This window comes from Poecilia formosa, unplaced genomic scaffold (genome assembly GCF_000485575.1).
Source record: "Poecilia formosa unplaced genomic scaffold, Poecilia_formosa-5.1.2 Scaffold217, whole genome shotgun sequence".
NCBI classification, from domain to species: domain Eukaryota; kingdom Metazoa; phylum Chordata; class Actinopteri; order Cyprinodontiformes; family Poeciliidae; genus Poecilia; species Poecilia formosa.
The window spans coordinates 871,722-885,689 of record NW_006800156.1 but is presented as its reverse complement, the minus strand read 5'-3'; the positions used below and the strand labels follow the sequence as shown (position 1 = coordinate 885,689).

At 38.6% G+C, this 13,968-nt stretch overlaps 2 protein-coding genes across 2 annotated transcripts; one reads left to right on the top strand and one right to left on the bottom strand.

Annotated features, from left to right (window-relative positions):
- The first annotated feature begins 4,129 nt into the window (after positions 1–4,129).
- On the top strand, positions 4,130–10,514 carry LOC103149067 (aminoacyl tRNA synthase complex-interacting multifunctional protein 1-like). Its single transcript, XM_007568082.2, has 7 exons — positions 4,130–4,267; positions 7,075–7,169; positions 8,161–8,274; positions 8,617–8,796; positions 8,864–9,063; positions 9,971–10,142; positions 10,233–10,514. The coding sequence occupies exons 1-7, from the start codon at positions 4,236–4,238 to the stop codon at positions 10,397–10,399; spliced, it is 960 nt and encodes a 319-aa protein (XP_007568144.1). The 5' UTR covers positions 4,130–4,235; the 3' UTR covers positions 10,400–10,514.
- A 219-nt stretch (positions 10,515–10,733) lies between these two features.
- On the bottom strand, positions 10,734–13,786 carry LOC103149068 (GTPase IMAP family member GIMD1). Its single transcript, XM_016679636.1, has 5 exons — positions 13,487–13,786; positions 12,542–12,613; positions 12,218–12,362; positions 11,877–12,139; positions 10,734–11,163 (listed from the first exon to the last, which is right to left on the bottom strand). Exons 3-5 carry the CDS (start codon positions 12,360–12,362, stop codon positions 10,888–10,890), a joined length of 684 nt encoding a protein of 227 aa, XP_016535122.1. The 5' UTR covers positions 12,542–12,613; positions 13,487–13,786; the 3' UTR covers positions 10,734–10,887.
- Between the last annotated feature and the right edge of the window lie 182 nt (positions 13,787–13,968).

The window sequence follows — 13,968 nt, the reverse complement described above, 5'->3', positions numbered from 1 at the left end:
TGGCCTAGCAGCAAGAACTACGTCTCTGTGCATTATTTCTTTTACTTAGATATTTAAGAGTATAGCCACCTTTCTAATCCTCAATACTATTTCTACAGAACTCAGTCCGAAGTGTTGTCTGATTGGTCAGAAGTTTGTTGCTGAGTTTTATGCAGACGTTGCTCAGACAGACATGTTGACATTTCTCTTCCACTATCCGGTTTCTGTAACCGCAGGAGACATAGAAACTTTTATCTGACGCAATGAGGAATTATGTAAACTTTTATGATTCTTCACTGACTAACTCTTATAATAATATGACTGGTGAATGGTTAACAAGGCCTGGATGGAAACTACAACATTGTTCATGGATTAGTCTGTTTCCAGAACGTCTGCGCTGTTGTATGGGAGGTGTGTGTAAATGCAAACATGCAGGAACCGCATGACTGCCTGCTTGGATTTGGATGAAGTATGTGGGAGCCTTTAGGGTCCCATCCAGAGCAAAGGGGTTTTCTATGGGCAGCTGCTCACAGAGCTGGATCAGGGGAGACCTGAAGGGGCAGCAGGCTGCAGGAGGGTCACATGGTGGGTCTGCATCCTGCAGGACCAGCACTGTAACACCACCGCTCTACTGAGGCTCTGCTGCAGGACATCTAGCTCTGGTTTTAGCATTTCTTCTTCAATGACTCACCTGTACTTGTGCATCAGGACAGATGTGTGCAGAAATGTAAGAAAAGTTTGTTTCAGATGTAGTGTGTGCGTTAAATGCCTCCTGCGCCCGCTGACTCCCAGGAGCCTATGTGTGATGTTTACATGAGATGGCCGGTATGTGAGCTTAAAGCTAAAACCTGTGACCACCAACTCATCCAAGGGGATTAAGGAAACCATCCCTGGTTGATCATATGTCACAGAAAAAGCAAACTCACCAAGGCCAGGCCTAAAACCTGTTTCCAGGCCGTTGAAACTAATGTTACAGATCAAAACTTTAACAGAAAGCTGTGCTCTAGTTCAGCTGCTGTTTGGACCCGTTAAACCTGGAGAGTTTCTCCTCTGAACAGACTTTCTGTGCGTTTCCTGGCAGCATCCTGTTTACGGAGTAACGGGGAATTAGGCCTAATGAAGTTAGAAACACGGGAATTCAATTTCCACAGATTAGAGCTGATTCATCAACACGAGGCGGGAGAGGAGGAGCTACAAGCCTGAAAACAGATGTGATCCAGACACACTCCAGATTATCAGTCAATGAAAGTCAGATTACTCTCAATAAAGACTGTCAAACATTATCTAAGCTTCACATTCATGATGCAACCAGATTATTCCATTCACTAATAATAAATAAACCATGATTAATCACATTTAATCAAATAAATACAAGTCTCATAAAGACGCTTAGGTAAACATTCTTAACACTAAAATAAAACACTAACAGATGTCAGACAAGGCTATTAAAAATGTTATGCATCATGTTTTATATGTTTAAAATAAATTAAGGAAACTTGCTTTAATTTTAGAACTTTAACATGCAGATATATTTCACCAAAATATAACATGACATTTTTAAACACTTTTACAAACTAACAGAAAATAAGTAACAATATTCACTTTCCTAACTGCCTGAAATGCAAATGTAGTTCTAGAGCAGGAAACCCATTTTTTCAGTAAAATATTTACCTCGCAGTTGTTTTCAAGCTAGCTCAATCAAAATAGTCTCAAACAAACTTTTACCTTCTTTAAAAACTGCCTCCAAGTCAATTTATCGATCGCTCAAGGTTTGCTCGGAGACTTTAAACTGATTTTTTGTTGTTTTTCTGAGTTTCCCTTGAGTCCTTCATTTTGAAATTACGACATGAAGCTGAATCCAGGAAAACACCTGCCGACCACAAAACCTAACTGTTTGCGCGGGTTTCCTCTCCACTAACTGAAAAGATCTAGAATAATTCAGGGTTTTCTTCTGGTAATAAGGTAGACAGAGATGTACTCACCGCTTTCTGAAACAATTTCACGTCTTCTTCTCGGAAACGTGTACTTTCCTCCAGCTTCACCTCCGTCCTCCCTCCTTTTCTCCGCTGGCAGTGAAGAGCCCCGCCCCGCGCCTCGTGCCCGGCGTTCTTCCATGTTTAGACTCCAAATATGGTTCGCTTACTTCCGCTCCCAGGCAGCGCTCTCTCTCTCTCTCTCTCTCTCTCTCTCTCGGATTCCGCCCCGCTGACTCACCTCTGCGCATGACTCACCTGAGCTCGGTTTCACTCGAGACTTTCCGGAGAAAGCGGAGAAGTACGGAGCTAGCTGAAGCTAGCAGCGAAGTTTGGGCAGATAAATCTAAAATATTTGTCATTACCCAAAATGATTTGTTAAACTTGAACTTTATGGCTCATTTGGAGTCAGTATTGTAAACATGGAAACATAAGCTTTTACCTGAAAATGGTGTGTATTTTTAACTGCCTGATTTAATAAATATGAAAACGGAATAATTAAAAAAATATTAAAACATCTGACAGTAAAAACAATCTGAATGCAGTTTTTCTCTCATTCGTGTCTCATTAATGGGTATTTTCATTCCAAACAATCAGATTTTATTTTTGAAATGGGTTTGAAAAATAGTTCACTGTTATTTTTGAACTTTCAAAAATATTTTTTCAGTTTCTTATTTTCTTATGGCTGAATATTTTTATGACGTCATAGACAGAGGTGGGTACCAAAAATGTGTACTCAACTAAGAGTAGCACTACATCATCATATTTTCACACAAGTAAAGTCGTTATCCAAGATATTACTCAAGAGTAAAAAGTGTTTGGTAAAAAGGTGACTCAAGTTGAGTAACTAACAGATCTGAACATCTGATGTAATAGTTAAAAATGATGTCATCCTACAGACAAAAAGTATTATGTGCAACTTCTGGTATTTTAAAGATTAAAATGGAAAAAATGAATGCAAATACGGAATGATCATAATTATAAAATAACAAATTTAGACTGAAGAAACACTTTCCTAAATCAATTTCTTTCAATATGTCAGAACAGGGTAGGCTACTCCCAGTCATATATGGTTTACTGCAGCTTCTTGATCTTAAAATGACACAACAGGCTCAGCAGATTGAAAATAACATTAGAACAAAGCTTGTGAACAAACAAGAGGTGCAGCTTTTTAATGCTCAAAAGGCTGTAAAATAGCATTTTATCACCTCGTTCACTCAAAACAAAGCAGAAACAAATCTTAAATAATCGTAAAACCCAGGCTTGACTGATGAGTTAAATGAAACACGTCAACTGTAACATTCAGACACGCAAGAGGTTCCCTTCAAAAATATAATAAAATAAAACTTTGTGTAATTTAGAGCTCTGATCTGCAGTCATTGGTTCTTCACCAACCTGACCCCAAAATCCAACATGCCGTTTAACTGCAGTAAGTTGTTTGTTTGTAGTTAAATCAATGACATCTATGCAAAACATTGGTGTAAAACATGCTACAACACTGTTTGAATGCCAACATGCAAAAGAGGGTTGCTAATGCAAGTTAGCTTGGTCAGTTGACAAAAAAAAAATTTGACGTAAAAAAACCCCATAAAACTAACTAAATAAGTTAAACTAAATCTAAATTAAAACTGGAGCACAAATCTCCAGATCCAACTTCTTACTCATCTCCACCTGTTCACTCTGTTTGTCATCTGACTAGTTTGGGGCTTGTAGTTTGTCCAATTCTCCACTAGGTGGAGCTAATTGTTCATTAAATCAGTGCAACCACAGTTCAAACACATTCATGTCCTGCTGACCTTGCCTTAAAAAGATCAATACAAATGTTATTTATTAGCAAAGAAAACTGTTTATTAGTGACTTATGCGGTTGAAATCTCAGATAAATACTTTCATTTCAGATTTTATTGGAATTTTATGTAATAGACAAAAATGAAAAGAAAGTTTCATTCATAAAATAAATCTTTTATGAATAAAAAGTTGAAATCTGAATTAAATGCAATGATTTTTGTGGTTTTATTGACTAAATGTGAACAGGTCCAGGGGTGTGAAGACTTTCACAAGGCGCCGTTCATCATGCAGTTTGTTTTCACTCTGTTCAATGAAATACGGTGGATATCAAAACGTAAGCCTCTGATTCTCCTGTGGTTAAAAGTGGAGGTATGTGACCTTTGACCCCTGGCCACAGACGGTGCTGATGGAGGCAGACAGCTGACAGAAGGCGGACCGGAGGAGAAAACCGCTCCGCTCCACGCGCGTTCTGCAGCGGAACCAGCCGAGCGTCAACATGGACAACATGGACAACCTGTTCAACCCCAGGTACCAAACGCTTCTACGGCTTCCTCTATCGACACAAACCAAGCGCCTCTCACATCAGGCTGCTCTGTTTCATTCCCAAATGTATCTTAAAAAGTAGCACTAGTTCACCTTTGTTTTCCAGATTAAGTCTTAGAGTAGAAACATTTTGGTCAACATTAGAGCAACAACAGATCTGGGTGTCTCACTGAAACTTTAGTCATTTTTTTCTGAGTTTCTTCCTCCACTTCATGTGTTTCCCAGTCATTTATGACTCTGTTGTTAGTGTAGTTACTGTACGTTCATGTGAGTGAGCTCCACTAGCTCCAGGTATTTTTAGCATCAGGCCTGTTGCAGCTGTTGTGTCTCTGCCTGTCAGGAGCTGAGTGGGTTTGTTTAGCTGCCGTGGGAGGACACAGGAACGGTTCCCACAAGACAAAAACACGCATCTACAGCGTCAGCAGCAGCCGTAATTAAAACAATATTCTTATTAATCACCAACTACATTACTCTCTGTTAATTCGAAATGTTAATAAACAATAAACATGCATGTTTTCGGAAGTAAACGTGAGGTTTTGGCTTTGTGACCTTTACTGTTTTATCCAGTTTTCTCTCCAAGCTGCTGTTTTTTAATCTTTAAGCAGTTATGAGGCACAAACTTTAAACTCCTGCTGAATAAGTTACTCAGTAGGTTGTTGCTAGGAAACCAAAGGCTAAGTTGCTAAGCAACCGAAGAGTGAGAGAGTGAGTTAGTTGATGCCACCAGCTTTGCTTTGCTAGCTGTGAGAAGTTAAGTAGCTAAAGCCTTTCCTCTGTTTACATCTCCCAGAAGGCTGTGCGGTTCTGGATCGGAGTTTAGTGAATATTCTATCAGACTTATTATGTATTGATATTTATATATATTGTTATTTATTTATTTACTTATTTATTTATTCTTAAATCTGCTTTTGAGCTCATCTTGCCTAAGTAAAAGAAGCTGCCTAATAATTATGTGTAACTTCTTTGTTCATCTGAGGTCCAGTAGGTTCACTTCACAACAGACACACACAAACACACAAACAAAAAATAAATAATAATAAACGTAATTGTGAAACAGATCTGAAACAAATACACATTCATGCAAATTTCACAAGGACAAATCTGAAAAATGTACCACTTATTTAACTCCATTTTCCTTAACCAGTTCTTACCGCGTGCTGGACGTCAAAACTTTATGCGCTTTGTTTGTACTGTACGTATTTTAAATAATTGGAAAGCTAAGGCTCTTGAGGTTCTAACAAATTATACAAATCAAGGACACAGTAACTGAGGACAGTGAACTGTTTTGTCAAACAACTAAGAAATGCAAAATAACGTCCAACTCACCGATCAAAGTCTCCATCATTGACAGAACAGAAAAATCTCGAACAAAATCTGTCCTTTTACGTCCGCAGTGGTCCAGTTAATCTAATCCGGTGAAGTTTGTGAGTCCACAACAAGTCTGACGTCCACAATCTAACATAATCTGCCGCTGAAACCATTAAAAATTTCCTTAGTATCTAACTTTCTCTCATATTTTAGCTAATTTCCGTTAGCATGCTAATTTGTCTCTTTGAGGATATGGCAGGCCGATTTAACATAAAATCAGTTTCACCACACCAACATTCCAGACATCTTAAATTGGTTTGACTAGATGTATTTGTAAATTAAGATCTAATTACATTCTGACTAATATAAATGAGATCGGATTTACCATTAATTTGTATGGAAGCTTTAATTCAACATATCTGCAATTAATTATTGACCATCTAAAATATAAATTTCAGACAATTTCAACAATTATATTATGAGTAGTCAAAGTAAAGTTACAATATCTCACTTTTTATCTGGAGCTATAATTTCTACAATTATAATTACAACTATAATCAAACTACAATTTTGATTAGACAAAATTCTCCAAATTAATTCCCGATATTGTTAATTAAACGGCTTTTCTATGAGAAATATCTGGAATGAAATTTCAGACTTGTCACTGATGTCTTGAATTTGTATTCTGTATCATCAAAGTGTCACAGATTGACGTATCATTTTGAAATATCAATAAAATAATGAAACGTGTAGAAAAATGTAAAAATATTTTTGAAAATGTTCTATTTGCAGTTTGTTAATGAGTTGTACGCTTAGCTTTTCAAAGCCGTTTTTAAGTTTGTTGTGTTTGTCGGAGATGAATAAGTAGGAAATTATTTGCCCATTTCTGAAACAAACTACAAAGTTTTGCATTGTCTGCATGAGTTCTTCTGACATTGTACCATTTTATGATCATTTCATGCAGGAAGCTGTTGCACTCATTCATGGTTTAATAAAAACAAACTTTTCTGGTCCATTAGCTCTGACCTTTAGCTGTGTGTGGCGCCCTGAGGCAGGCAGCGGCCGCTCAGATCTCATCTAAACATAAACATCTGATCCGATCGTCTGGGACGTCATTGTCTCATTTGAATAATGATGTTTGACTGAATGTTGTTTCTGTTGGTGTTTAACCAGACTGATGACATCTGAACCTGACAGAAAAGGGCATTTTAAATAGACATCTTTCCTTTTATATAATAAAAAAATGATTTTTTTTTTGTTCAAATACTTTTATTTTAAAATAAAATGATAAACATTTCAACCACTTCTACAAAAATTATCAGTTTATTTCTTTAACAGGGAAACAATTAATGCTAATAATGCACTAATCTGAAAACTGTTGCTAATATTTCAGATTGGCAGAAAACCTTTGACCTCTGACCTCTGTCAGCACATGGTTTGTTTTATTTGATGGTTGTTTTTTTTGTTGTTGTTTTTTTTTTCAGCCTGGCAGAGGCTCTGAAGAAACTGGACCCGGATGATGGAGAGCAGATCATGGAGTACTTTAAAACCCACGCACTGCTGAGCAGAGAAAAAGCCTGTAAGACCCCAAACCCTGAGAGCATAATGACATCAACAGGTTAGAGGTCAGAGGTCAGCTCAGACGTGTTCATTATAAACATAATCCCACATTAATTTCAGGGTTTTAAAGCCTTTCAGCCGGGTTCAGGTCACCCAGAAGCTGTTGACTGAAACCAGTTTGGTTCTGGTTCTGTTGGGACAGACGGGTCCAAACATGTTGGTTCTGGATGTTGAAGAGTTTGAAGGCATGACCAGATATGTTTGGTGATTATTCACCAGTAACTCTGGTAACAAAACAGCTCTAACAAAATGTTTTACATTTTAATTGGATTTCTTGCTTAACAAGAAAAAAAGCACATTTGCTAAATTTTATTTTATTTTTAATCTTTTGCTGAATATCAAAGATGTTTTGAACAGATTTGTGGTTGAAACTTGGCTTCTGTGGATCATTTCTAAAGACTCACAATTGATTTAGTAAACTTTGAAGACTGACAGTAATGTTGTTCCGTATAGGATGTAATGAATTCCTGCTTCATGTTGTCAGACAGGAACTATTCAACCAAACCTTTTTCATTCTGCAGGTTTGGCATTTCTGCTAAAATGTAGCTAATCTTGAGCTCTGTTTCCATCATGCGAATTTTGAGCGAACTTTAAAATGTCACAAGAATGAAAATGCAAAAAAAAAAGTGCATTTTGTAGGTGCTGTGGTGGTGCAGGGGCAAAGCACAACCCACATATTGAGGCCTTGGTCCTCGTGATGGTGGTCGCAGGTTTGATTCCCAGCCTGGTGACATTTGCCGCATGTCTTCCCCCTCTCTCATAACCCTCTTTACTGTCGAACTACTTTCAAATAAAGGCCACTAGAGCCAAAAAGAAAAAACAAGTGCATTTTGTCTCATGATGACCAGAAACATAAAAAAAAATGTGTAAGGAGTCAAATATATTTTCACTCTCTGGTAGTTCCCACGCAGCGCCACCTTGTGGATGATACGATATTGTGTGTGTTGCAGTGCTGCAGGCGTCCGTCAGAGAGCAGAAGAAGCTGCTGGTTGAAAACGCCAAACTGAAAAAGGACATCGACCAGCTGAGGGGTCAGCTGCAGGACAAGCAGAAGAGACGCACCGGTACGGACTCTGAAAGAAACTACCAACGATTCAACAACTTTAACGCTTTTACATCACCCTAAATAACATCTTAACTCCACCAGGTCAAAAAATGATCCAATGTTTCTTTAAAAGATGTTCTCATTGGGGACTGAGGAACTGTAAAGTTCTGAAGGATTGTTATGGAAATGTTTTTAACCTCTTGTAAACACGGCGGACAGCCTTAGACTGCGTTAGACTTGATATCTTGCTAAACTATAAGTTACTCAGATGCATTCAGTCGTCATTGGTACATAGTTACTGAGCTCAGGATGAATTCTTTCATCAATTTCTTGCTGATTTAACATGTTTTCTTTCTTCCAGCCAAAGCGTTGTTCTCTCAGGCTCCGCCCCCTCAGAGTGTAAGCCCCGCCCACTCCAACCCTGACCCCGCCTCCCCTGCAGGAGCAACAGCTGCTGTTCCTCCAAACTGTCCTCCTCCCTCCGCTTCCTCTGGCGAGAGCAGAGACCGACCAGGCAGGCGGAGGAGAGGAGAGAAGAAAGGTAAGAACAAACTAAAATAAACCAGCGGAAAATAAAACGACAGTCACGTTTTGTATCCGCCTTGTAGCTCGTCCGGTCTCAGACCCGCTCTCTTTGGGGGCGGAGTCTCGCATCGACGCGTCACGTCTGGATCTGCGTGTCGGAAGAATCCTGAGCGTCCGGCGCCACCCGCTGGCGGAAGCCATGAGTGTTCAGGAAGTGGATGTGGGAGAAAACGCTCCGCGGACCGTCGTTAGCAAACTGGGAGGACTGCAAGATCTGGACCAGGTTAACGCTAAGAAACCCAGGAAACAACATTATTATATTAGGTGTTTTGAACGAAAACTGACTTTATTGTGTCACTATTTTAGCTTAATTTTCCAAATTATGAAGTTAAAAGTTTTCATAACAAAATGTGACTTTTTCTCAAACCCTTTTCAGTATGCCTTCAAATATTTCTGCGTATAAAATATCATTTTGATTTTGAAGGATATTCAAAAATTAACCTAAACTATCAAAATAATAGGAAATTCCACTCAATTCTTTTACTTTGCGCTATATTTGTTTTTATTATAATGCAAATGTAAAAGATGAACATTTCATGTGAATGATTAGATTTTATAGGTGTATTTTTAAGCAGTGAAATGAAATATTTATTTAAAATGTATGCTGTCAAGTTTCCACTGGATCAAAAAACTGAAATAAATAAAAACACATAATTAACTAATTAATAATATTTTGAAATCAAAATGTATTTTATTAAGTTTTAAGACTTAATAAAAGTCTTAAAACTTATTAATTCTTTAATATAGAATTAATTCCTATATTAAAGCTTTCCAAATCTAGATGCAATAGTTTCTTGTTTAAATAAGAAATGAAGGGAAAACCTGGATTTAATTAACTAGATTTTACACAAATACAAGGAATTTAACTTAATTTTTCAACCAATGTCAAACTTGGAGTCATAATAAATCAAAATATGTCTGAAAATTGCATTTCTCTAGTAAATCATGCTAGCAGCTAAGCAGAGTCAAGCTAACAGCTAATGATAAAGATGCTAACTCTAAATTAGAGAAAAGCTAACTTACTCAGGAGTCAATAAATAGTCTGTACTGTGTGTTTTGTTTTTGGCTTGTATGTTTTCTAATGCTATCTTTTATTATTAATTAAAACTATTTAAATTTCCCCTTGTCAGCTGCAAGGCTCTCTTGCAGTATTTCTATGCAACGTGAAGGTCTCTAAAATGAGGGGCGTGGCCTCGCATGGCCGCCTCCTGTGTTGCTGCGCCTCTGATGTCATCACTGAGCTGCTGGCGCCACCTTCAGGCTCCGCCCCCGGAGACAGAATCACCTTCTTGAGCTACCCTGGTAACTATGGCAACAGTATTCAGGTAATTTTTAGACTTTATGAAGCTGTTTGAACAGGTACCAACGTTAGGATCCGCCATGTTGTTTTAGGTGAACCGGATGGTGAACTTTCATCCAAACAGAGGATCTGGGAGCTTCTGCTGCCTGACCTGCAGGTGGACAGTAAAGGTGTGGCCAACTACAAAGGCTGTGGGTTCGAGGTGAAGGGGAAGGGGCTCTGCAGGGCTCCCTCTCTCACTAACTGCACCATCAGATAGAAAACTGCCCCCTTCTGGATCATTTGTGTAAAAACTGCTGGTACACGTTTCTGCTGTTGTGGCTGCAAATGAACTGACAGACCAAAGGAAAAATACTTAAATAAACAGACAAAATTATGTTTTTTCTGTTGCTTTTTAATTATTTCGTGTTATTATTATTATTTTCATTATTTCAAATGCTGGTTATAGTTAACATAGCTGCCACTAAAGTTTTTTCAAACATGTTGGAAACTAAAATGATTAATTTGCACTTTTCAAAATATGCATATTTTTAGCAGTGAAATTTAACATTTATATTTGAAATATCTTCCAGTTTCAGTGTTGACTGTACCTTACAAAATTAAAGTTTATTGGTCTTTCAAAATACTACTCTAAAATGGTCTTTAAAATAACAATATTATCAATTATCGCAATAATTACGACATTTGTTGTTGTTACAGGCCTAAAAACAACATTAACATTGATGGTTTTGGTCCTCAGAATTTGTGTCAGAGTGATTGGTCTGACCTAAATTGCAGAGCTTCGTGATGGTTCTTCGCTGAGAGGCGGAGCAGTTGATCTCTTATTGGGCGGCCTCTGATTGATGGCCAATCAGAGCTGTTGTCCAAAAACGAAACCCCGCCCCCAACCTCTTCAGCCAGAGAGCTCAGCCAATCAGAGGTCTGGGTGAGGAAAGTAGGCGGCTGAAGCCCCGCCTTCTCCAGGTGATCAGCGTGTGTGAAGACGAGCATGGCGTGACGACGCCAGTCTGGACCGAAGAGGCTCTGAAAGGCAACAAAAAGTTTTTAAAAAGTCTTAACAAGTTTCTGAGAAGAAAAATAAGAAATGTGGGTTATTGTCCCGATCAGGAAATGCGTTAGAAACCGCTAATGTGGAGCTACTTTTTAATTTAGTTAGCAATTTTACTAGCTCTGAAAACATTTAGCACATCCAGCATTTGCTAAATTAATTTTTTGGATAAATTCTGAATCGCTAATTTACTTGGCTGTTTTGTAAGCTTTCTGTAAAGTTCAACATCTGGGTTGAAGTTTTGGTTTTTCGACCATTATGAATTATTCAAATAGGTAGACATTTATATCAATCAAGTTAATTTGTATGGCTCATTTCAGTTAGTTGACAGTTATACTTGGAAAAAAGAGATCACACTAAGCAAACATTACCACTAGCTTGTACTAGAACCAGTTGTTGGGAGAAATCATTTTATTTATCCAGATTATTTGACAAAATAAGTTGCTACTGAGTAAGATAACGTTGATATAAAATGGTATGTTGGTGCACATTAACTAATGTCTCTCCAGGAGAAGCAGACATTTTTCTATCCCAAAGGTACGAAAACACAACAGGTAATGGGCCATGAAACCACCACAAAGTAGAAATAGGTTGGAATGAAATTCAGATTAATAAATTTGTGAAAGAGCACAAAACTTAAATAAGACAAAGACGATAATTAAATGAAATCTAAATGTTTGTTTTGTACCTCTGTGTGGCTCAGCAGCTGTGAGTTTTCGTTCAGCTGATCGACTCTTATGACGACCACCAATACGTGAACGCCGCCGGGGCAGAGCTCATGCAGGCTCTGTGGGCGGAGCTTCATGGGGGGCGTGTCCAAAACTCTGAGCACGAGGTCAGACTCCGCCCCCTGCCTCCTGAAATACGCAGGAAACTTCCTGCTCAGGACCCGGACATCTGTCGTCATGGAAACGCCAGAAACGCAGGTTCCCGTTTGAAATTCGTCTCCGCCTTTGACCAGCGAGAAACGTCGTTAAATTCAGATGAAAAAATTAATCTGAATAAAATTCTGCTTTTTAAAGGACTGACCAATGAGAGCGTTCCCCACAGAGCTCCGCCCACTCTGCCTGTCTCCTAGCAACAGCACATTTAAAACAAGAACATCCCTTTGTTCGTCTCTTGGTTTTATCAACCGACTCAGGATGTTGTCATGGAAACCAAGTTTATTGTCCATCTGGTAAAACAACAACAATATTTTTCAGTCTGCAAATCAACAACCCAACAAACTGACAGCTTCTGTCTTCTAACGCTTTAAAAGTTGGTTTAACTTTGATCTAGCCTGCTGATAAGCCCTTTGAGTCATCTTTACTGTCCTTCATGACGATAAAAACATTTAATAAAACGTATTCTCACCTGGTCGTACCTGAGCAGGCGCAGCAGACAGAGACCGGGTTCCTGGTCCGGTCAGCGCAGGAAGCTCAGTCTCTACAGGAGTGACTACAGGTTAAAGTTTAACCAGCCTCACTATCTGTCGCTCCGCTCAGGATTTATTGCCCCATAAAAGTGATAAACGTCTCTGCAATTCCTCATACTTCAGCGCTAACGACTGTGTCACCATGTGTTGACTTTTATCTGCTTTTATGTTGTAATAAAACCAAGAATAAAATGTAAATTTATCGATTTAATCATGTGACCTGCTGTCAGCGGACGCTCAGAGAAGATATCTCAACATCTGCTCTGACTTTCATCATTAAAATGTTGTTTTTTACTGTGGTCATGTTGCTGTGATGTTGTTCCAGTCAGTTAGTCATAAACTTTACAGTTATTTAACCTCGACTTCCTCTGGCTTCTCTTTAAACAAACATATCAGGCCCACATTCAGGAAGAAGGTTGTCATTAATGAACAGACAGGACTGAGCATGCTGATTAATGTTTGGTGCAAATCGATCCCATAAGGTGTTTGTGCATCCTTAAAAACTCTTAAATTCGTTACTAAAATGAAACTTGGCCTTAAATTCGTTAATCACAGGTCTTAGATTTTGTCATGGCAGGATTATTCAATCTCATATAATCAATGTTTTATTTGTTTTTTTCTTGTAGGACTTTTATGTTAGACAAAAGTTTGATTCGACATCTTTACTTTCTGAGACTAGAGGCAGTTGATGCTACTGCTAACTAGCTGCTAATATAGCCTGTCAAGCTAGCCAGTTAGCTCTTTGGTGTCTGTAATGGTTAAGGGGATTCCTGGGCCTCTTCGGTTCAGGACAACGGTCCGGTTATACTGAGTCATACAACTGAAAGCTAACCTTCAGAGTTTTGTCCTTGTTCTCAGATCCAAATCAGAGCCATGAAACAAACCTGTGACATTAGCGAAACGGGGAACCACAGATGTAAATGTGACAACAATGCAGATTGGTGACCTACTGCGGACGTGCCTGAACGGGGAAACTCTGCCGGAAGCGAACGGAAACGACCCGGTGAGCTTATCTTCACGGCAGCAGCAGTCAAAGTCAGGACAGCGATTCCTCACAAACAGGGAAGCTCACGTCCTCCTGCAGAAGATCCCAGTCAGATCAGGGAAGGCTGCAGGAAACATGAGCTTTTCCACATATCAGATATATAACTTAGCTCACATAAACCTAAACCTTGTTTTTCACAGCAAAGCTGTTTAAAATATTCTGCTGGTTCTGTCAGAGCCATTCAGCTGGATAAATGCTGGCTAACAGCTGGAGGTTTTAGTCTGAAGACTTGTTTGGAAATGTAAATGTTTTATTTTTAGCTACAAGAATAATAATACACTTTTCTGCACTTATCTTAATATTTTTTACTTCTAAATTTTG

Excerpts from the sequence above, each read along its gene's own strand:
- LOC103149067 (XM_007568082.2), top strand. The coding sequence starts at position 4,236 with ATGGACAACATGGACAACCTGTTCAACCCCAG. Across the intron at positions 7,170-8,160 it reads GCTGAGCAGAGAAAAAGCCT|TGCTGCAGGCGTCCGTCAGA; the intron begins GTAAGACCCCAA and ends TGTGTGTTGCAG. Across the intron at positions 8,275-8,616 it reads CAAGCAGAAGAGACGCACCG|CCAAAGCGTTGTTCTCTCAG; the intron begins GTACGGACTCTG and ends TCTTTCTTCCAG.
- LOC103149068 (XM_016679636.1), bottom strand. The coding sequence starts at position 12,362 with ATGGACAATAAACTTGGTTTCCATGACAACATCCTGAGTCGGTTGATA. Across the intron at positions 12,140-12,217 it reads TGTGGGGAACGCTCTCATTG|GCGGAGACGAATTTCAAACG; the intron begins GTCAGTCCTTTA and ends CGCTGGTCAAAG. Across the intron at positions 11,164-11,876 it reads AGCTGCTGAGCCACACAGAG|AGCCTCTTCGGTCCAGACTG; the intron begins GTACAAAACAAA and ends GTTGCCTTTCAG.